Genomic DNA, 24935 nt, shown 5'->3' on the forward strand with positions numbered 1-24935 from the left:
TTTTTATTTATTTATGATAGACATAGAGAGAGAGAGAGAGAGAGAGGCAGAGACACAAGGAGGAGGGAGAAGCAGGGTCCATGCCAGGAGCCCGACTCGGGACTCGATACCGGGACTCCAAGATCGCGCCCCGGGCCAAAGGCAGGCGCCAAACTGCTGGGCCACCCAGGGATCCCCCCAAGAGTACTTATTTAAACAGGTTTCTGGGTCCTATCCCCAGAGTTTCTAATTTAGTAGGTTGGAGTAGGGACTGATAATTTGCATTTCTAACAAATTCCTAAAGAATGCTGTTACTCCTGTTCCAGAGACCACAATTTGGGAACCACTACACTAAGAGAAGCCTTATTGGGTTATACACTAGAGTATGTTGTATGCATGCTTCCCCTTACTACTCCGAGGTTTCCTTATTGTTCACAGGGCCTACTCACTTGGGAGGGCCTAGACAGGGTGTGTAGGAATTTAGACGAATGGACTCACTATTTTCAGAACCTGAACCAGAGAAGATAGAAGCAGTCAGACATGAAGTTTTCTCATCTCCCCATATCAGTACCTATATGCTTTGCTTTGTATTCTGTTAAAATCTATGAAGTATCTCTGGTCCTGTAAAAGGGAAATTCTTACATATTTTCTTTGGGTCCTATGCCATCTCCTTTTCTCAAGAATTTTGTTTCTGCAATTATCTCCTTTCTCTGACATTAGTTTCTCCCTTTCTATTGGACCTTTGTCCAATCAGCATACAAAAATACTTTACTATCTTCAATCTCAAAAAAAGTGCCTTTGTTGTTCCCATCCCCCTCCAATTATTACCCCATTTCCCTTCTTCCTCTCAAAGCAGTATTTTTTTAGGATTTTATTTAAATTCCATTTGGTTAACATACAGTGTAATATTAGTTTCAGATGTACAATATAATGATTCAGCACTTCTCTATAGCACCCAGTGCTCATCACAAGTGCATTCCTTAATCCCCATTACCTATTTAACCCATCCTTCTACCCACCTCCATTCTGATAACTATCAGTTTGTTCTCTATAGTTATGAGTCTGTTTCTTGATTTGCCTTTTTCTTCCCTTTGCTTCTTTCTTTGTTTCTTAAATTCCATATCTGAGTGAAATTATATGGCATTTGTCTTTCTTGAGTTATTTCACTAAGCATTATACTCTCTAGCTCCATCCATGTCATTGCAAATGGCAAGATTTCACTCTTTTTTGTGGCTGAGTAATATTCCATTTGTGTATATATGCCACATCTTCTTCTTTTTTTTTTTTATGCCACATCTTCTTTATCCATTTGTCAGTCAGTGGACATTTGGGCTCTCTCCATAGTTTGGCTATTGTTGATGCTGCTGTAAACATAGGGGTGCATGTATCCCTTGAATTAGTATTCTTGTATTCTTTGGTTAAGTATCTAGTAGTGCAATTGCTGGATTGTAGGGTAGTTCTATTTTTAACCTTTTGAGGAACCTCCATACTGTTTTGCACAGTGGCTATTCCAGGTTGCATTCCCACCAACACTGTAAGAGGGTTCTCCTTTCTCTGCATCCTCACCAACATCTGTTGTTTCTTGTGTTTTTGATTTAAGTCATTCTGACATGTGAAGTGATACCTCATTATAGTTTTGATTTGCATTTCTCTAATGATGAGTGATGTGGAGCATCTTTTCAGGTGTCTGTTGGCCTTCTGGATGTCTGCTTTAGAAAATGTCTATTCATTTCTTCTACCCATTTTTTAACTGGATTATTTGGTTCTTTTATATATTTTGGATATAATCCTTTATCAGATACCTCATTTGCAAATATCTTTTCCCATTCTTTAGGTTGCCTTTGAGTTTTGTTGATCGTTTCCTTCCCTGTGCAGAAGTCAAAGCATAGTTCTTTTTTTTTTTATTAGAGTTCAATTTGCCAACATATAGCATAACACCCAGTGCTCATCCCGCCAAGTGCCCCCTTCAGTGCCCATCACCCAATCACCCCAACCCCCCACCCACATCCCCTTCCACTACCCCTTGTTCATTTCCCAGAGTTAGGAGTCGCTCATGTTTTGTCACCCTCACTGATATTTTCACTTATTTTCTCTCCTTACCCTTTATTCCCTTTCACTAATTTTTATATTCCCCAAATGAATGAGACCATATAATGTTTGTCCTTTTCCGATTGACTTATTGCACTTAGCATAATACCTTCCAGGTCCATCCACGTCGAAGCAAATGGTGGGTATTTGCCGTTTCTAATGGCTGAGTAATATTCCATTGTATACATACACCACACCTTCTTTATCCATTCATCTTTTTTTTTTTTTTTTTTTTTTTTGTGATAGTCATACAGAGAGAGAGAGAGACTGAGACATAGGCAGAGGGAGAAGCAGGCTCCATGCACCAGGAGCCCGATGTGGGATTCGATCCCGGGTCTCCAGGATCGCGCCCTGGGCCAAAGGCAGGCGCCAAACCACTGCGCCACCCAGGGATCACTCCATTCATCTTTTGATGGACACCGAGGCTCCTTCCACAGTTTGACTATTGTGGACATTGCTGCTATAAACATCGGGGTGCAGGTGTCCTGGCGTTTCACTGCATCTGTATCTTTGGGGTAAATCCCCAGCAGTGCACTTGCTGGGTCGTAGGGCAGATCTATTTTTAACTCTTTGAGGAACCTCCACACAATTTTCCAGAGTGGCTGCACCAGTTCACATTCCCACCAACAGTGCAAGAGGGTTCCCCTTTCTCCACATCCTCTCCAACATTTGTTGTTCCCTGTCTTGTCAATTTTCCCCATTCTCACTGGTGTGAGGTGGTATCTCATTGTGGTTTTGATTTATATTTCCCTAATGGCAAATGATGCAGAGCATTTTCTCATGTGCGTATTGGCCATGTCTGTGTCTTCCTCTGTGAAACTTCTGTTCATGTCTTTTGCCCATTTCATGATTGGATTGTTTGCTTCTTTGCTGTTGAGTTTAAGAAGTTCTTTATAGATCTTGGATACTAGCCCTTTATCTGATAGGTCATTTGCCAATATCTTCTCCCATTCTGTAGGTTGTCTTTTAGTTTTGTGGACTGTTTCTTTTGCTGTGCAGAAGCTTTTTATCTTGATGAAGTCACAATAATTCATTTTTGCTTTTGTTTCTCTTGCCTTCATGGATGTATCTTGCAAGAAGTGGCTGTGGCCAAGTTCAAAAAAGATGTTGCCTGTGTTCTCCTCTAGGATTTTGATGGAATCTTGTCTCACATTTAGATCTTTCATCCATTTTGAGTTTATCTTTATGTATGATGTAAGAGAATGGTCTAATTTCATTCTTCTGCATGTGGATGTCCAATTTTCTCAGCACCATTTATTGAATAGACTGTCTTTTTTCCAGTGGATAGTCTTTCCTACTTTGTTGAATATTAGTTGACCATAAAGTTGAGGGTCCACTTCTGGATTCTCTACAAAGCATATTTCTTGAAAAACTTGTCTGCAGTCACCCTTTCCACTTTGTCTCACATACATTTTATATTGAGCCCACTATAATTGAGTTTTTATTGCTGCCACTTTATTCAAGTTGCTCTTGTCAAAATCACCAGTGACTTCAGTATTGTTAGACACAGTGGTCAATTTTCTGTTGTTATCTTATTTGACTTTTTAGCAGGGCATGGTCAGTTTCCACTGACATGTTCCTCATTTCCATCCAAAGACCTCATCAGGATGGCCTTTACCATCCATATTGCTACCAACACTCCATTCAGGATTACTAAGGAAATTAAGACTTTACAAGCCTCTGCTTTTCCTTCTGGGACCTCACCAGAATCATCTTTAAAGGTCTTTTCACAGCAGCAAAGGCTTTTTCAAGCAGGCAACTCAAAATTCTTCCAGCCTCTACCCTTTACCCAGTTCCAAAACTGCTTTCAGATTTTCAGGTATTTCTTGTATAGCACTCCAGTTGTTGGTAACAATTTTTGTCTTAGTCTGTTTGGGGTGCTACAAAAGAACCATAGACTAGGTGACTTACAAACATTCTTAGAACTTTGAAGACATTTCTCCGTTGCCCTCCAGCTTCCACTTGCCGTTGTGAAGTACCAGGCCATTCTGGTTCAGGAGAATATCGTGTCTTTTCTCTGTGGAACCATATGTTTTCTCTTTGTCATCATTAATCTGAAATTTCACACTGATATCACTTACTGTTGGTCTTCTAATCTTTTTTTAAATCAACCTTCTTGGAGAAGGAGTTAGGACGGAGGAGTGGTAGGGAAACCCTGGGCTTGTCTTGTCCTTCAGACATAGCTAGACCAACATCAAATCATTTTGAACAATGGGAAATTGATCTGAAGATTAAGAAAATAATATGCACAATTTGAGGGAGAGAATGTGGCAGATGCAAGGTTTGGAGATATGAATTGGAGGAGAGAAAAGCCACAGTGCTGTGGTGGGGAGGGAGCTGGAGAGAGACTAGTGTGTCAAGTTTGCACAAGATGCCAAAATCTGTGGTGTGGGGATCCCCTGGGTTGCACTAGGAGAGAATGATCCCCTTCCAGGAATACATTTGGAAGAGGGTATATTGCCTCTCGAAGGACAAAAGACCCACTGGGCACCACTGAGCAGCCATTTAATAGCAGGGTACAGAGGCAGGTGCAAAGGGCAGATAACCTGGTTGCAGTTTTTGGCAGTGCTTCACCATAGATTCCAGGCACCTACATGGCCATGGGACTGCTTTTCTGGAACAGAACAGTGTGGCCACAGCGCTGTATCTCCTCCAGAGGAAGCGAGTGGTCCACACCTTGCCAGGTCCTTTAAGATTTGGAGTTTTGAATCCCAGCCTCCAGCCAGAGATAAAACACAGGAGAACTGTGGTGTTGGATCTGCCAGCGGCCCAAGGCACTGACAGGTTTAGGGCAGGGATCTGCCAAAGCCTGGAACACAGAAGGGGAGATTGTTCACTTTTCTGTGAGGGCCTTCTGAACTGTGGTGGCCGCACGTTCCACTCCCTTCAGGACAAGAGGGTGGGATGACATTATCTTCCACCTGCACTTCCAGGTCCCACCCCCACCAGCACAGTCAGATGTCAGAGAGAAACACAGAAACCCCAGGGAGGGCTGGAATTACTTACACCAAACCCCACCACTCTCCAGGGGCATCTTTACTAGGGCAGGTCTGACTGTGAGCCAGTGTAGTGGGGACCAACACAAGCCCTCTGCATGTACCAAGTCCACTAATTATAGAGTGTCCCAAAGCATCAGCTTCAGTTCTGGTAGAAATAGGACTAGGCTATTTATTTATTTTTCCCCTTTTGAATCAGGCTTATGGTTTTCTATTTGTTGGTTAGTTGGCTGGTTTTCTTTTTCTCATTTTTTGGATCAGGCTTCTTCCCCCCCCCCCCCCTTTTTTTTTTAAGAAATGCAGAGGAGGAAGGACAGAGAGAGAAGGAGAGAGTAATCCTAAGCAGGCTCCATGCACAGTACAGAGCCCAACGCTGGACTTAATCTTATGATCCTGGGATCATGACTTGAGCTGAAATCAAGAATCCAACATTTAACCAACTGAGCCACCTAGGCGCCCGCCCTTCCTTCCTTCCTTCCTTCCTTCCTTCCTTTCTTCTTTCTTTCTTTCTTTCTTTCTTTCTTTCTTTCTTTCTTTCTTTCTTTTTTTTATCAGGTTTGTAATTTTTAGTTTGTCTCTCTCATTTTTTTTCCCTTTTTTCTTGGGTCAGTCTATTTCTTTTTCAGGCTCATCTTAAGAAATGAACCCAATGACAGAACATGAGAGACTAATTCTGGGAAACGAACAAGGGGTAGTGGAAAGGGAGGTGGACGGGGAGTTGGGGTGACTGGGTGACAGGCACTGAGGGGGGCACTTGATGGGATGAGCACTGAATGATATGCTATATGTTGGCAAATTGAACTCCAATTAAAAAAAAAAAAGGAAACAAATCCAAGTATACCTAGTTAAAGGTCCAGACACTCCCCACTGCAAGCAAGGAGGAACTCTGCAGAGGACTGACTGGCCTGCGGGAAAGCGCAAGCAAAAACACAATAGCAGAGTGCACATAGCATACACGAGAAATACTTCGTGAACTGCCAGGCCCTGGGCAGTGTATGACTCCTTAATACTCTTACTCTTTATATAGTATTTCTCTCAGGAGCAGGAAACATAACAAGCTTTCATAACATACAAAAGACAGACACCTAGACATAATGACAAGACAGAGGAATTCTCCCCAAAAGAAAGATCAAGAAATCACAGCCAGAGACTTGCTCAAAACAAATATATGCAGTAAATCTGAAAAAGAACTTAAAACAACAGTCATGAGAACACTGGCTGGGATTGAAAGAAGCATAGAAGACACCAGAGAAACCTTTGCTGCAGAGATAAAAGACTTAAAAACTAGTCAGGCCAAAATAAAAAAAAAATGTTATAATCAAGATGCAAAACCTGGATAAAAGACAAAATTATAGAAAATAATGAAGCTGAAAAGAAGAGGGAAAGAAAGCTATTAGATCACAAATATAGACTTAGGGAATTCAGCAGTTCATCAAGCACAAAAACATCCATATCATAAAAATTCCAGAAGATGAAGAACAGGAAAGGGGTCAGAAAGTTTATTTGAACAAATTATAGCTGAGAATTTCCCCAATATGGAAAAGAAACAGGCATTCAAGACCAAGAGGCACAGAGAACTCCCCTCAAGATCAACAAAATAGGGTAACACCAAGACATATCAGAGGGAAACTTACAAACTATAAAGATAAAGAGAATTCTGAAAGCAGCTAGGGACAAAAGGTCCTTAGCCTATAAGGGTAAATGCATAACGTTGGCAGCAGACCTCGCCACAGAAATGTGGCAGGTCAGAAGAGAGTGTCATGATATATTGAACATACTAAATGGGGAAAATATGCAGCCAAGAATACTTTATCCAGCAAGGCTGTCATTCAGAATAGGAGAGATAAAGAGTTTCCAAGACAAAAACTAAAGGAGTTCATGAACACTAAATCAGCTCTGCAAGAAATATTAAAGGGGATCCTAAAGAGAGACTAAAAGCAAAGACTAAAAAGGGACAACCTACAGGAACAGTGACTTTACAGATAATACAGTGGCATTAAATCATATCTATCAGTAATTACTATGAATGTAAATGGACTAAATGCTTCAATCAATTATACAGTATCAGAATGGATAAAAAATAAAACACCCATTGATATGGTGCTTACAAGAGTCTCATTTCAGACCCAAAGACACCTCTAAATTGAAAGTGAGCTGGTGGAGAACCATCTATCATGCTGTTGGACATCAAAAGAAATCTGGAGTAGCCATCCTTATATCAGACAAATTAGATTTTATTTTTATTAAAAATTAGATTTTAAACCAAAGACTGTAATAAGAGATGGAAAAGGGCACCATATCATAATAAAGGGATCTATACAATAAGAATATCTAATAATTAAATATTTACACCCCCAACTTGGGAGCAGATAAATTATGTATCAGTTAATAACAAACTTAAAGAAACTCATTGATAATAATACATAATTATCAATCATGTATTAGTAGGAACTTTCAATTAGTAGGGACTTTGATTCCCCACTCACAGCAGAATGCACATTCTTTTGAAGTGCACAACAGAACATTCTCCAGAATAGATCACATACTGGGTCACAAGTGAGGCCTCAACTGGTACTAAAAGATTGAGATAGTACTATGCATATTTTCGGACCACAATGCTGTGAAACTTGAAATCAACCATAAGAAAAAAATTGGGGGATCCCTGGGTGGCTCAGTGGTTTAGCACCTGCCTTTGGCCCAGGGCACAATCCTGGAATCCCAGAATCGAGTCCCACATCAGGCTCCCTGCATGGAGCCTGCTTCTCCCTCTGCCTGTGTCTCTGCCTGTGTGTGTGTGTGTGTGTGTGTGTGTGTGTGTGTGTGTCTCATGAATAAATAAATGAAATCCTAAAAAAGAAAAAAGAAAAAAATCGGAAAGACCACAAAATATGTGGAGGCTAAAAAACATCCTACTTAGGAATGATTGGGTTAACCAGGAAATTGAAGAAGACATTAAAAAAAATACATGAAAACAATTGAAAATGAAAACACAACAGTCCAAAGCCTTTGGGATGAAGCAAAAGCTATCCTAAGGGGGGGGGGGGGGAGTATATAGCAGTACAAGTCTTCCTCAAGAAGCAAGAAAAGTCTCAAATATACAACCTAATCTTACACCTAAAGGAGCTGGAGAAAGAAAACCAAATAAAGCCCAAAACCAGCAGAAGAAGGGAAATAATTAAGATTAGAGCAGAATTCAGGGAGCCTGGGTGGTTCAGTTGGTTAAGCATCTGTCTTCAGCTGAGGTCATGATCCCAGGGTCCTGGGATAGACCCCTGCATCAGGCTCCCTACCAGACAGGGAGCCTATACTTCCCCTGCTTGTGCACACTCTCTCTCCCTCTCTCTCTCTCTCTCAAATACATAAAATCTTTTTTAAAAGATTAGAGCAGAATTAAATGATACAGAATATTTTTAAAAACAGAACAGATCAACAAAACTAGGAGCTAGTTCTTTGAAAGAATTAACAAGATTGATAAACCTCTAGCCAGACTTTTCAAAAAGAAAAGCACCCAAATAAAATCATGAATGAAAGAGCAGAGATCACAACCAACACTGCAGAAATACAAACAATTATAGAATATTATGAACAATTATATGCCAACAAATTAGGCAATCTGGAAGAAATGGATAAATTCCTAGAAACGTATAAACTACCAAAACTGAAACAGGAAGAAATAGAAAATCTGAACAGACTCCTAAGCAGCAAAGAAATTGAATCAGTAATCAAAAATCTCCCAACAAAGGGTCCAAGGCTGAATGGCTTCCCAGGGGAATTCTACCAAACATTTAAAGAATACCTATTCTTCTGAAACTGTTCCCAAAAATAGAAATCAAAGGGGGGCACCTGGGTGGGTCAGTGGTTGAGTGTCTGCCTTTGGTTCAGGTTGTGATCAAGTCCTGGGATCAAGTACCGAATCAGACTCCCCACAGGGAGCCTGCTTCTCCCTTTGCCTATGTCTCTTCCTCTCTGTGTCTCTCATGAATAAATAAATAAAAATCTTAAAAAAAAAAAGAAAAAAGAAATGGGAGGAAAACTTCCAAACTCATTCTATGAGGCCAGCATTACCTTGATTCCAAAAGCAGACAAAGACCACACTAAAAGGGAGAATTACAGACCAATATCCTTGATGAACATGGATGCAAAAATTATCAACAAGATACTAGCTAATCAAATCCAACAGTACATTAAAAGGATTATTCACCATGATCAACTGGGATTTATTCCTGGGCTGTGGGTGGCTCAACAAACACACACATCAATGAGTGTGATCACCACATTAATAAAGGGTAAGAACCATATGGTCCTCTTAATGCAGAAAAAGCATTTGACAAAATACAGCATCTTTTTTTTTTAAGATTTTATTTATTTGTGAGAGACACAGAGAGAGAGAGAGAGAGAGAGAGAGGCACAGACACAGGTAGAGGGAGAAGCAGGCTCCATTCAGGAAGCCTGGGTCTCCAGGATCCCGCCGCAGGCTGAAGGTGGCGCTAAACCGCTGAGACCCGGGCTGCCCAGCATCTTTCTTGATGAAAACCCTCAAGAAACTAGGGATAGAGGAAACATACCCTCAACATCATAAAGGCTATATACAAAAGACCCACAGCTAATATCATCCTCAATGGGGAAAAACTGAGAGCTTTTCCCTTAAGATCGGGAACAAGATAAGGATGTTCACTTTCACCAACGTTGTTCAACATAGTACTGAAAATCTAGCCTCAGCAGTCAGACAACAACAGGAAATAAAGGCACCCAAATCAGCAAGGATGAAGTTAAACTTTCACTATTTGCAAATGACATGATACTCCATGTAGGAAACCTGAAAGACTCCACAAAAAAATTGCTAGAAATAATACATGAATTCAGCAAAGTCGCAGGATATAAAAATCAACATACAGAAATCTGTTGCATTCCTGTATACACATAACAAAGCAGCAGCAGGAGAAATCAAGGAATCGATCCCATTTACAATTGCACGAAAACCCATAAGATACCTAGGAATAAACCTAACCAAAGAGTTGTAAAAGATCTGTATTTTGAAAAATATGGAACACTTAGGAAGGCAGTTGAAGAAGACACAAAGAAATGGAGAAACATTCGTGCTCATGGTTTGAAAGAACAAATATTGTTAAAATGTCTATACTACCCAAAACAATCTACACATTCAGTGCAATCCCTATAAAAAAAAAAAAATACCGCCAGCATTTTTCATGGAGCTAGAACAAACAATCCTAAAATTTTTATGGAACCACAAAAGATCCCAAATAACCAAAGTAGGGTTGAAAAAGCCAAAGCTGGAGGCATCACAATTCGACTTCAAGCTGTATTACAAAGCTGTAATCATTAAGACAGTATGGTACTGGCACAAAAACAGACACATGGATCAGTAGAACAGAACCCAGAAATGGACCCTCAATTCTATGGTCAACTAATCTTCGACAAAGCAGGAAAGAATATCCAATGGAAAAAAGACGGTCTCTTCAACAAATGGTGTTGGGAACACTGGACAGCTACATGTAGAAGAATGAAACTGGTCTGTTTCCTCACACCATACAGAAAAATAGTCTCAAAATGGTTGAAAGACCTAAATGTGAGACAGGAATCCATCAAAATCCTAGAGGAGAACACAGGCAGCAGCCTCTTTGATCCTGGCCACAGCAACTTCTTACTAGACATGTCTCCAGAAACAAAAGCAAAAATGAATAATGGGGCTTCATCAAGATAAAAAGCTTTTGCAAAGGAAACAATCAGCATAACTAAAAGGCAACAACTGACAGAATGGGAGAAGATAGTTGCAAATGACATATCAGATAAAGGGCTAGTATCCAAAATCTATAAAGAACTTATTTTTAAAAACTTATCAAACTCAACATCCAAAGAACAAATAATCCGGGACACCTGGGTGGCTCAGTGGTTGAGTATCTGCCTTTGGCTTGGGATCGTGATCCCGGGGTCTGGGGATCAAGTCCCACATCAGGCTTCCTGTGAGGAGCCTGCTTTTTCCTCTGCCTGTGTCTCTCATGAATAAATAAATAAAATCTTTTAAAAACAAAACAAAACAAAAAACAAATAATCCAGTTAAGAAATGGGCAGAAGACATGAACAGAGATTTCTCCAAAGAAGACATACATTTGGCCACATGAAGAAATGCTCAACATCACTCATCATGGAAATATAAATCAAAAGCACAATGAGATACCACCTCACAGCAGTCAGAATGGCTAAAATTAACACAGGAAACAACAGGTGTTGGGGAGGATGCAGAGAAAGGGGAACTTTTTACACTGTTGGTGGGAATGCAAACTGGTGCAGCCACTCTGGAAAACAGTATGGAGGTTCCTCCAAAAGTTAAAAATAGTACCCTACGACCTAGCAATTGGCACTACTAAGTATTTATCCAAAGAATACAAAAATAGTTATTTGAAGGGGCACATGCACCCCAGTATTTATAGCAGCACTGTCAGCAATAGCCAAATAATGGAAAAAACTCAGATATCCATCCACTGACAAATAGATCAAGAAGATGTGGTATATACATATATGATGGAATATTACTCAGCTAATCTGCTTAAGCACCTGGCTGGCTCAGTCAGTAGAGCATGTGACTCTTGGTCCCAGGATTGTGTGTTTGAACCTCACATTAGGTATATAGATAACTAAAAATAAATAAATAAACAAACAAGCTTTAAAAAATCTAATTTGCTTAATACTCAGTAGGTCTTCTCAAATGGGAAGCTTACACCTTTTAATTTGAAATGTTTTCTTGAAAAATTTTTTCATTTCCTCACCCTTATTTTCTCTCTTTGTCTGGAACTATATCTGTTATTTGAATATTAGCTTTAGGTTACTATGCAACAGGCTTAGAGTACAAACAGTCTAGATCAAGAATAAGAAAATAGAGGGTTCCAGAGGGATTTCTCTAATGAAGGTAGTGAAATTGCTAGATTATTTCATGTGACTGAACATAATAAATAGAGATTGATTCTCGAATTTTATTTTTTTTCTTTCATTGTTTTGTTGCATTTTTGTTTTTGTCTTTTATCTTCTGGAAGTGTCCTCAGTTTTATCTTTCAGCCATCTTAAAGACTTTGTTTATTTGAGAGTGTGAGAGGGATAGAGCATGAGTTGTGGGGGGAGGGCAGAGGGAAAAGGAGAAGCAGACTTCCCCCTGGGTAGGAAGCCTGACATGGAGCTAGATCTCAGGACCCCTGGATTACAACTTGAGCGGAAGGCAGATGCTTTACCAACTGAGCCACCCAGCACCCCATCAACCATCTTATTAATTTGTAATCAATTTTTTCCATCATATTTTTAATTTCCAAGAGCCCATTTTTTGTTGTTGCATCCTGTACTTTTTTCATAGATGCGCTATCTTCTTTGAGGATCTCTTACAAAGGTTTTTTTTCTTTAAGTTTTCTCTCCTCTCTGCCTTTTTTGTATTTCCTCTAAGTTTTCCTTCTTTCTGTTTGCTTTGTTTTCTGTCCTTTATGTAAGATGCTTTCCTCAGATATCTAAAGTTTCTTAGATGTCCATTCCTATTGAAGAGTAACACTTAAGAGCTAAAAGGAAGCTCAGGGCGGGTGGGGTGGTCTCTTAATTAGTTTAATCAAAGATGATCCGGCTTGGCTTTTTCAGTGGAGAGCCCCAACTCCAGTATCTGCCATGTTTTTCCCCCTTGGGTTGATTTGTTTCAAGATGAATCCTGTAGTCTCTTGTCTCTGAGTTATAAACCTGTCACAGTCTTCTTAGAACCAACTAGGGAGAAGAGGGTTGGGTCGGGTGGGGGGTGGGGGGGTATCCGTTTGTTCAATATGTATATCTTCCCTGATCCCTCAGTTTGTAGTATGGACACCTCACTCATGGCTGTACATAATATTTCCAATCCAGAGCCTCTCTGAGTCAACCTTCCCAGTGAGTAGAGCTCTGGTCTTCTTCCAGGAGAGGGAAGGAGCAGGCACCCAGCTACCCTGAATAGAGGAAGAACTCTGAGAGCCTGAGATCTTTGACAAACTTCCAAACAATTTTACAAATTTCAGCCTCACTTTCAGCAGGGTTCTGCAGCATGAATCAGTTCTGCTTCTGGGCTTTCCTAACTGTTGATGGAAGTTTCAACTTTGTTCTGCTGTTAGCTATTACTCATCTACACACCATCCAGATTCTAAAATTTTGTGGCTGTTCTCTTTATTTCTCCCATTCTCTGTATCTCTGTGAGTTTATGCCTGTTTTTATCTGTTTATTTTCATTTTAGTGAGGTTTCAGAAGGAAATAATGGTTAGCTAGCTATCTTTAACAAGAATTAATTCATGTTTATTCTTCAACTGAAATGTCATTTCCTTTCTATAACTTCTCCTGAGTCCACATGCAGAATTCATTGCTCCATCATGTATATTCTCATGGGATTTTATGTATGTCTATGATACGTATGTCTTTGCCATACTTCATTTTATTATTTGAGTGAATCCTAACTGTAATTCTCTTTAGAGTTATCATAGTATAATAATATTTTATTACATAGTATAGTTTATTTTTTTAAGTATTTTATTTATTCATGAGAGACATAGAGAAAGGCAGAGACATAGGCAGAGGGAGAAGCAGGCTCCCCACAGGGAGCCTGATGTGGTGCTCGATCCCAGGTCCCTGGGATCACGACCTGATCCAAAGGCAGATGCTCAACCACTGAGGCACCCAGGTGCCCTTATTACATAGCATAGTTTATATTTCATGTTAAATTTTAATTTGTTAGATACTTATTAAAAAAGATTTATTAATTTGACAGCACAAGCAAAGAGGAGTAGCAAGCAGAGGGAGAGAGAGAAGCAGACTCCTCATTAAGCAGGGAGCACAAAGTGGGGCTTGATCCCAGGACCCTGGGATCATGACCTGAGCTGAAGGCAGACACTTAACCAACTGAGCCACCCAGGCATCCCTCATGGTAGATTTTTAAAAACTGAGTCAATAGGGATCCCTGGGTGGCGCAGCGGTTTGGCGCCTGCCTTTGGCCCAGGGCGCGATCCTGGAGACCCGGGATCGAATCCCATGTCGGGCTCCCAGTGCATGGAGCCTGCTTCTCCCTCTGCCTATGTCTCTGCCTCTGTGTGTGTGTGTGTGTGTGTGACTATCATAAATAAACTTTTTAAAAAAACTGAGTCAGTAGAAATGAATTTTCACCATCTTCACGTAGTATCTGAAATTGAGCTAAAAATGCCCTTTAAAACATTCCTATTTGAGTTTAAGGGGCCTTGAAATAGTATTTCAAAGTACCTCTGTCCAAAGATGTAGCTTCATCTCAAAGGATTTTTTATTTGAAATACTCTACAGCCAGGTTTATTGCTGATTTGAGATTGAGCCTACATCTGGCTCAGCCACATAGCCAACCCTGAAAAGAAGAAGCAGGTTTGCTTGAAAAAAAGGGTGATGTGGTAAGAGAAACAGTAGTCATTGGTTATATGGAATATGTAATATTCTGCTACAGTGACAGAGAAGATCCAAGAATGTGATAGTTTTAAGGCATCATAGTTATCAACAGTATCAAAATCCAAGCTGAAATAAACCATTTTTCTTGGAAAAATGGAAATACTAAAATTCTATGTGCCAAGTAATATGCTAGGCCTTTTACAAATGTTATTTCATTTAATTCTTATAATATCCCTACAAAGTAGTTGCTTTTATGCTATCAGTTTTACAGTTGAGGGATTTGAGGTTCAAAAAAATCTAAGGTGAACTAATCAAAAATTGATATCTTTCCTGAGCACCTCCCTCTGACCTCTGTCCCGTTAAGTGCTCTTCCTGTATGCTGTTGTTGCACCCTGAATATATAATAAATATATTATCTTAACACTCATCTTGTTCAAATGTCATGTTTATGTATCTCTCCCATTAGACAGTTCCTCAAGGGTTGGAACAATGTCTTATTCTCCAGTAGGAGAATAGACCTTAAATGTAGAAAGCTCTCAATAAATAATATGTTAGACTATAAATCTGAGCTCAGAATTCAAGCTCAAATCTATCTTGTTCCTCATTACAGGCACACATCCACATATCCAGATTACCAATACTTTAAGGAGGCTTTGGGGAGGAAAAATAAGCCATTTCTGAAAACTTTAGCAGATTTAAGTTTTGTTTTGTTTGTTTGTTTAAGATTTTATTTATTTATTTATTTATTTATTTATTTATTTATTTGAGAGAGAGCACAAGTGTGGGGGGGTGACAGGCAGAAGGAGAGGGACAAGTAGAGTCCCTTCAGAGCAGGGATCCTGATGCGGGGCTGGATCCCAAGACCCCATGACCTGAGCTGAAGGCAGATGTTAAACTGACTGAGCCACTCAGGCACCCTAGATTTGATTTTTTATATTAAGAAAAGCTGATGTTTTGGGGAACTTTTCCTGCCAACTAAAAATGGAAGGAAAGAGTAGCCTGAAAAATTAAAACTTACACATACATCCAAGGAAAGATATCAGAATGTTGGTTCCTTTATTTCCAGGGGCCTTGTGGGTGTGCATCATTTTAAATCCACATTGCAAACTGGAAGAGAAGTCCTGTTGGCTACAGCAGCTGCAGAAGTGGAATGACCTGGATGTCTGTCCCCTAGAGGATGGGAACTATGGGCATGAGCTACCCAACATCACCAATGCGCTTCCCCAAAATGCCAGTCACAGCCCAGGTGAGCTATATATCCTTCTAGGTTCTTTGTGCCTGGAACACCAAAAGTGGGAGGGTAAAGCTCTAGAACAAAGGTGGCCAGACAGTTGGCTATCAGTACTGTCATCCTAAATAAGAAAAGCCTGTCCTTTTGTTTTTCTTGAAATTCCACGCCTCAAATAAGGGTAAGCTTTTTACCTTTGACATTGGGGATGCTGTGTCTTTTCCCATATCTAGAGTGTCCTTTCAGTGCCCACAATAAATTCCTGCATTAATCCTCTTTACCTTTCAGTTCCTCATGACCAATGAGCCTCAGTTGGGGTTGGTTTTAGCTTAGAAGGCCTACCTCAAGGGAAGGATGGAAGGCCTGCAAAAAACAGCATGCATGAATGCATTCATTCATTCATTCATTCATTTTTAAAAATGCCCTGACAATTGCTTTTCTTACTTTCTCTATTTTCCTCAAATTTTTATTTTTTTAAATTTTTTAAATTTTTTAAAAAGATTTTTATTTATTTATTCATGAGAGACACAGAGAGAGAGAAGCAGAGACATAGGCAGAGGGAGAAGCAGGCTCCATGCAGGGAGCCCGATGTGGGACTTGATCCCAGGACTCCAGGATCACACCCTGGGCCAAAGGCAAGCACTAAACCGCTGAGCCACCCAGGGATCCCCTCAAATTTTTAAAAAGCAAATAGCTGGGATGGACTATCTTCCCAAATTACTGCTAATACTCTTGTCCCATTTTAAGACAAATCCAGTACAGTGATACTGTACCCTCTGCCTTTTGAGCCCCTGGCCTACAGATATCTCTGAGCATCAGCATGCTGTTTGCTATTAGCAACTAATTGCTCCTTAGCCCATTGGGAAACTTTATTGGTAGGAGATTTTTTTTCAGACACTGATTTCACATGTCCCTTCTATTTTAAGAGATAAATCTAGTATTTTTAATCTCAAGGAGAAAGTAATTTAAATTATTGTTCTGGCCAGGCCTGCATCTACTGTACCATACCTGATTGTCAGTATATTTAAGGCAACTAAGGTAAACAAGTTTGAAAAGGCTACAGTTTTGCCACTTCTTTATGCTGCGTTTTACTGGCACTCATGTAACCTCCACAACACACCATCCCTTTAGTATTGGTTTTGGATTGGCATAGAGTCAAATGCATATAGAGACATGCCTCCAGTCTGGCAATTTCTTCCTGATCGTACTGGTTGCTTACTGTTACTGGTTCTCATTTGAGGATGTTGCTTCTTCTGCAGTCTTCTCAAATTGTGGCTGATTTAGCTCTCGAGTCTCTATACCTAATGGAGCAATAGGTATCTCACTTTTTCTTCATTGCCATTCTCATATCATTGTCCTTATCTCCTTCTTAAAATATCCCCCCCCCCCCAGCTTTAAAGTTTATGCTGTCAAAATGTACTGTCTGCTCCCCTTCTGGTTTTGGTCATTTGTACACCTGGGTCAGTCCCCCTCATTTCTTTCCTTTTCTTTTTTTAAGATTTTATTCATTTATTCATGAAAGACACACAGAGAGAAAGAGGGAGAGGCAGAGAGAGACATAGGCAGAAGGCAGGCTCCATGCAAGGAGCCTGACATGGGACTTGATCCTGGGACTCTAGGATCACACCCTGGGCCAAAGGCAGGCGCCAAACCATTGAGCCACACAGGGATCCCAGTCCCCTTCATTTCTTGAAGATTTTTGGCTATTGGCTCAGTAACACTGCTGTCACTACTTCTATTATAATTGTTGGCAATTTCAATAGCCACACAGATGATCCTTCCAATATTCTAACCTCAGTTCTTTGACCTCCTCTCTTTTAATATGTCTTACCTTCCACCATAATTGAGCCACATAATCCCAAGATCACACCCTAAACCTTGTCATTGCCAATAACTGCCTTCTTCATAATCTCAATTTCAGGCAGCTCTAAATACCATCATCAGTCTTGCTAGCTTATTTTCTTTAGTATGCCAATTCCAATAATTCTTTGACCCATTGAGACTTTTGATTCTACCACTTTTTCATTCTCCTGGTAGCCTCATTTTCTTCCTTATCTTGGTTAGATTCCTTGGTGAATAATTATAATCGTTCCCTCACATACACACTCAACCTCCTCTTTCCCTTCATTTCACGCAGATAGTAACCTTAGGGGATGCCCAGGTGGCTCATCGGTTGAGCATCTGCCTTCAGCTTAGGGGGTGATCCCAGGGTCTCAGGATCGAGTCCCACATCGGGCTCCTTGCCTGGAGACTGCTTCTCCCTCTGCCTGTGTCTCTGCCTCTCTCTCTCTCTCTCTCTCTCTCTCTGCCTCTCATGAATAAATAAATAAAATCTTTAAAAAAACAAAAACAAAAACCACTAACCTTAGTAGCTCAGTCTCACTAACTCCTCATACTCACACCCACACCGCTGAACATAGTGAAGAGAAACAAAACCATGTGGTAACTAGTCTTACTTCAAGTTTATGACCACTCATTTCAAATGGGTCCATAGTATTATCCATACATCCACCACATTTCCCTAATCTATGCCTCCTTTTACTCTTTTAAATTACTGTTTCATACATCTTTCCTTGAAAACTTTATTTCCTCTCCTTCCTCACTTTCCGCTGATGGCCTTGCTTTCTGTTGACTGAGATATAGAAGCAATCACAAGAGAATTTCAATGACTCTCTATATATCTGCCTCTGTCTGTGCCTCTTCCTTTTCCCCAGTTTTTATTTGTGCTTCTAAGCCCAAGCCCTCTACCTATTCTCAAGATCCTAATCCTTCTCTTTTATCCAGGATTCTATCTCTTTTATCACTCCAGAAATTATCTTCCCCCTCTCCTGCTTCACAGATTTTTGTGGAGTATTCCTGTGAGTATACAAGTACATTGCTTTCTCTCTCATCACAAAACAAAACACACTCATGTTGTTCCCATATGCCTGTTTAGCTACCACCCTGTTTCTCTAAGGTAGTAGAAATAAGTGGTAGAATTAAGAAAAGTAATTTAAAAAATAGTATATATTTATTATCTCTGCTTCTGCTCGTATTCTCCCTTAAACTCACTCTAGTCAGCTTTCATCCTTCCACTACTGAAACCGCTCTTGTATGGGTTACTCATGCTAAATATGGCCAAATCTGGTGGCTAATTATCAATAATAATCTTATCTGACCTACTAGCAATATTTGTTACAATTGTTTACTTTCTCCTTGAAACCTTTTTTAATCTTATTTCCAAGACACTACTCTCTTAGTTCTGCTCTTCATTGGTTCCTCCTTCTCAGCCTCTTTTACTGTCTCCTCCCCACTTCCTAATCTAAAATGTTAAGGCTCCATCATCAAACCACTTCCCTCTATATATACACTACTTTGGTGATTGCATTGTTTTGATAATCATCTGTATACTAACTACTCCCTAATTTATATCACCTTGACCTTTTCCTCCAAACTCCAGACTTGTATGCTCAACTACCTTTTCAGTATCTCCACTTAGATATTAATAGGCACTTCAGTAGGATATCTTACCTGCCAAGCCCTACCCAAACCTGCTCCTCCTATAGCCTTCCCTATCTCCCTGTATGACAGGTCTGCCTTAAAAACCTTGGAGTAGTCATTCTTGATTCTGTTTTCTCTCACTCAAGATCTAATCCGTAAGTAAATCCTATTGGCTTTACCTTCAGAATATGTCCAGAATCCATCATATTTTTTTCCTAATTTTTATTTAAATTTTGTTTAGTTAACATTCAGTGCAATATCTGGTTTCAGGAGTAGAAATCAGTGATTTATCACTTACATACAGCACCCAGTGCTCATCTCAACAAATGCCTTCCTTAATACTCATCACCCTTCTAGCCCATCTCCCACCCACCCCCGTCAATCACTCCTCGGTTTGTTCTCTGTCTTTAAGTCTTTATGGTTTGTTTCCCTCTCTCTTTTTACTTTTTTCCCCCTCCCATATGTTCATGTTTTGTTTCTTAAGTTACACATATGAATGAAATTTATCTTTCTCTGACTTTTTTCACTTAGTATAATACACTGTAGCTCCATCTACATCATTGCAAATGGTAAGATCTCATTCTTTTTGATGGCTGAGTAATATTCCATTACACGCGCACACACACACACACACACACACACACACACACCACATCTTTATTTGTTCAACAGTTAATGGACATTTGGGCTCTCTCCATAGTTTGGCTATTGTTGATAGTACTGCTGTATATAAACATCAGGATGCATGTACCCCTTCCTATCTGTATTTTTATATCCTTTGGGTAAATATCTAGTAGTATAGTTGCTGTTTTGTAGCATATCTCTATTTTTAACTTTTGGAGAAACCTCCAAACTGTTCTACAGAGTGGCTGCACCAGTTTATATTCCCACCAACAGCGCAAGGGGGTTCCCCTTTCTCTGCATCCTCACCAACACCTATTATTTCTTGTGTTATTACTTTTAGCCATTCACAAGTACGAGATGGTATCTCATTGTGGTTTTGGTTTGTATTTCCCTGATGATGAGATACATTTTTTTCATGTATCTATTAGCCATCTGGATGTCTTCTTTGGAAAGGCATCTATTCGTGTCTTCTGTCCATCAGAATCCATATATTCTTTTTTTTAAAAAAAGATTTTATTTATTTATTCATATGAGACACAGAGAGAGAGAGGCAGAGACGCAGGCAGAGGGAGAAGCAGGTTCCATGCAGGGACCCCAAGGCGGGACTCAATCCCGGGACTCCAGGATCACACCCTGGGCTGAAAGCAGGCACTAAACCACTAAGCCACCCAGGGATCCCCTGGAATCCATATATTCTTAATACCTCTGCTGCTTATTAACTAGCCAAGTTGCCATCATCTTTCGTAAATTATTGCACTGACCTAATTGCTCTTCCTGCTTCTGCCTTTCCACCTCATGGTCTTTTCTCAGTACTGTTGCCAGTTATCCTCTTAAGAAGCAGGTCACATCATACACCTTCAACAGCTCAGTGGCTTCTTATCTTTCACTCATGGCCTGGAAGGCCCTCAATGATCTAGCTTCTTAGTATCCCTCTGACCTCATCTCCTATGATTTTTCTGCTTGCTCATTCCATTCTAAGCACACTGGCCTCCTCACTACCCTCAAACACTCCAAAGATGTACCCACATCAGGATTTTAGCATTTGCTATTCCTTTTGCCTGGAATGCTCTTCCCTTAATATCTCTAAGACTTTAAGTCTGTTCAAATGTTGCCTTATTAGAGACCATTCTGAATAAGACAATAACCCCAACCCAAAACCAGCCCGCCTTTCTTTCTTCCTAATTCTGCGTTAGTCTTTTCTGTAGCACTCATGATCATCTAATATATCTGGTATACTATATATTTATTCAGCCATCTCTGCCCATTTAAATGTAAAGTTCCAAGAAGGCAGAGACTTTATATATCCTCAGCATCTATACAAGTACCTGCCATGTAGTAGGCTCTCATTATTTGCAGACTTGATGAATATTGGGAGCCTAGGGGCACCTGGGTGGCTCAGTGGTTGAGTCTTTGCCTTTGACTTAGGTCATGATCCTGGGGTCTTGGGATCGTGTCCCACATCGGGCTCCCAGTGGGAAGCCTGCTTCTCCCTCTGCCTATGTCTCTGCCTCTCTCTATTCACGAATAGGTGAATGAAATTTTTAATACACACACACACACACACACACACACACACATACAGAGAGAGAGAGAGACTGAGAGAGAGGAAGAGAGAGCACCTAATCCCCACTGTGGGCTGAGCAGACCCAAGGTAGAGTCTCAGTTCAGCAAGAGAGGGGTTTAGACTGCAGCCAGTAGAAGGCGCATTGTGCTACTGAGGGACAGTATGAAGGAGAATAGCATGACAATATCTACTGAAATAACAATATTATTTCAAGCTATTTCAGTAGGTCTTGTCATGCTATTCTAATTTAATCATCTAAACCCATACTTTATGGAATGTATCACATTCTGAAGAGATGACCATATTCTAAGGACTTTTGCTTAATGAATGAATATGTTCATTTCTTTCATCTTCATTCTGAATCCTCTGGCTTTCCCTCCCAGTTTTTTTGCATAGGCTCAGTGGATGTACACCTCATTTGGGCATCTCTGGAAACATCTGATAAGGTATCAAGGGTACTTTATCCCTTGATCCCAAAATAGTTCCAGTTGCCCTTAATCTGGCAGAGAGTCAGTTAAATAATCCTTTATGGGTTTTTAAATTTTTCCTTAAATGTAATTGCTATGAGTCCTTCTATCTCCACAGTTTATGATAAGGTATCTTTCATTTGGTCTTTCTGCACTCCACCCTTAAGAATTGAGCATTCTTTCTCTAAACTGTTTTGGTTTCCTTGCAGCCCTTTTCCTGAAGAGAAATGACATGGTAAGAGTCCATGTTAATTAGTCTTTTGTCAGCATCAATTTTGCATATTAGAGAACAAGACGGTTAGCTATAGCTATCAGCATAATAAAGAGACCAGAATACACAGGGCTTCTGCTTTCTTTCAGCTTTTAATATCAATTACATGGAAGTCCTTAGTCTGATAAGGGTCATGCTGTAAATGAGACAGGTTATGGATTGGCCGGAGAAATTATCTAGCTGCTTCTCTCTTCCTCTGACTTCTGTAGAAGCAGTTTGTATCCTCATAATTGAGCAGCTGAGCACCACTGTCATTCTTCTCTTTTATGTGGCTCTCAGTCCTAGGAGAAATTGGTCTCCTGTAGAAGTAGAAAGGCAACCATAGGTCTCTGTAGAAAGGTTCTTCTCACAGATGGCACAGACACATTAAGGGCTATCCAATAAAGAGGTAGCACAACAAACACCCAGACAGATGACAGAGTGTCTGCTCTCACTGACCACATACTATCCTTCCCATCCTCCTACTCTGAAGAAGACGTAAGAGTTAGAGTTTCAGATTACCTGTCATTGAACTGCTGCATATCTTTCTTTTCCCAGACTCCTTATCCCGACCAAGACGAACAGTGTTCACTAGAGCCATCGAGGGCCGTGAATTACATTGGCAGGACAGCCACTTACAGCGAATAATAAGCAGCGATATATATACAGCTCCTGCCTGTCAGCAGGAAAGCGAGAGACTACTGTTTAATTCCCAAGGCCAGCCGCTGTGGCTTGGTAAGTGTACCTCTCCTCTACTCTAAGAATTTCAGAGCCCAGTCTTACCTCATGCCAGGCCAGAACTGCATAGGTGCTGGCAACACAACTACAATTTGGACAGATCTTTTAGGACCTTAACTAGGGACTCAGAGTACTTATGTGAGGCCTCAGCCATTTGCATGTGTACTTAGCTGAGGTATAATGCCCTCAACCAGAGAAATTTGTATTCTGTTTCCTGAGTTTTAGGAGGGGTAAGGAGTTAATAATCTCAAAAAGTACTAATAAAACCATTAAACATCAGTTCATAGTCCCTTAGTCAGCAGTTGCTGAGCAACAGTATAATCTACTCTGAAATTAATATATTTTGCTAAAAAAGCACTAATTTTGAAACTTAAATTACTCTGTGCTAGTAGCTTAGGGCATTAATGTATTTGTCACCAAGCTGTCTTCTTTTCTTCCCTTACACCTTTCCTTCCTTCCTTCATCATAAAGGAACAGATCTCTTCTTGACTTTATCACAGGATTCCCATTCCAAAACAGACACTTTTAAAAAATACTCATTTTCTGAGTCTTACAACAGCGACATATACATTTTTATATCTTCTCCCAATTCCCTACCTCCATCCTTCACCCCATTTGTCTGTCTTTCTCAAGATCTTGCTGAATATGCATATGCCCTATCTCTCTTTGATAGCCTTGGCCCCACTCGCTGTGGGCCACTACCTGAAGTCTCCTTTGGTCACCTTTTTTCTTCTCTGATATAACACATCTAAAACATAAATCTAACAAGCCTATGAAAATATACACCTCATCAGTAAACAAAACTGAAAATCAAAACAACACTGAATTACGATTTTTTGATTGTCAGATGGTCAGAGATTTTTAAAGTAAAAATAATTAGTTCATGGTGTGGGAAAGGTTACATGGAGATACTTACCCTCATTTACTACTGGCAGAAATGTAAATGCCTATCTTTTTTTTTTTTTTTTATAGTTTTTTTTTTTTTAATTTTTTATTTATTTATGATAGTCACACAGAGAGAGAGAGAGGCAGAGACACAGGCAGAGGGAGAAGCAGGCTCCATGCACCGGGAGCCCGATGTGGGATTCGATCCCCGGTCTCCGGGATCACGCCCTGGGCCAAGGGCAGGCGCCAAACCGCTGCGCCACCCAGGGATCCCTGTAAATGCCTATCTGAAGGATATTTCAATAATACTTATCAAAAGCTATTAAAATATATTCATACCCTTTGATCCAGGAATTCTACATCTAGGAATTTATCCTGAGCTATAGTTAAGAATATATGTAAAGCTAGGGGGTTTATTAGAGCATGGATGTAAATAATGTACAGATGAGAAAAATTGGAAATAATCTAAATGTCTAACAATAGTGGATTAATTGAGTCAATGGATAATATACATATATTCAGAGGAATGATATATCATCATTTTTAATGTTATAGAGGTATATTTAATGATACAGAAAAATTTTACAATATGTTTCTCAATGGAAAAATCCAGTTACAAAACAATAATTATAATATCATCCCATGGGTGCACCTGGGTGGGTCAGTTGGTTAAGTTGGACTCTTGATTTTTTGGCTCAGGTCATGATCTCAGGGTGGTGAGATCAAGCCTCAAGTTGGGCTTCATGCTCAGAGGGGAGTCTATTTCTCTCCCTCTCCTTCTCTCTCCCTCTCCTTCTGCCTACCCCTACCCTTGTTCATGTTTTCTCTCTCTCTCTCTCTCAAATAAATAAATCTTTAAAAAATAATCATACCATCCCATGTGTATACATATATATATAATGTATATATATACACACACACACATATATTATACATATATGTATACACACATACATATGCATAAATATACACAAAACTGGAAATAATGGTTACCTCTGATTTTTATTTTATATTTTACTTATCTGTATTTTCAAATTTTCTGCAATTATTTCTATGATGATTAATGTTATCTTTAAAATAAATCACAAAATGGGGGCACCTATGTGGCTCAGTCAGTTAAGCATTCAACTCTTGATCTCAGTTCAGTTCTTGATCTCAGGGTCACAAGTTTGAGCCCTGCACTAGGCTCTGTGCTAGGCATGGAGCCTATTTAAATTTAAAATTT

The 24935-nt window shown here is 39.9% G+C and overlaps 1 protein-coding gene across 1 annotated transcript in view; it reads left to right on the forward strand.

Annotated features, from left to right (window-relative positions):
• ZSWIM5 (zinc finger SWIM-type containing 5) overlaps positions 1-24935 on the forward strand; it is a 207273-nt gene that overhangs the window by 148751 nt on the left and 33587 nt on the right. Inside the window, exons 5-6 of the mRNA XM_077845218.1 lie at positions 15541-15720; positions 22646-22822. Coding sequence (XP_077701344.1) covers positions 15541-15720; positions 22646-22822 — 357 coding nt within the window. The remainder of the gene's footprint in view (positions 1-15540; positions 15721-22645; positions 22823-24935) is intronic.

This window comes from Canis aureus, chromosome 13, assembly GCF_053574225.1.
Source record: "Canis aureus isolate CA01 chromosome 13, VMU_Caureus_v.1.0, whole genome shotgun sequence".
NCBI lineage: Eukaryota > Metazoa > Chordata > Mammalia > Carnivora > Canidae > Canis > Canis aureus.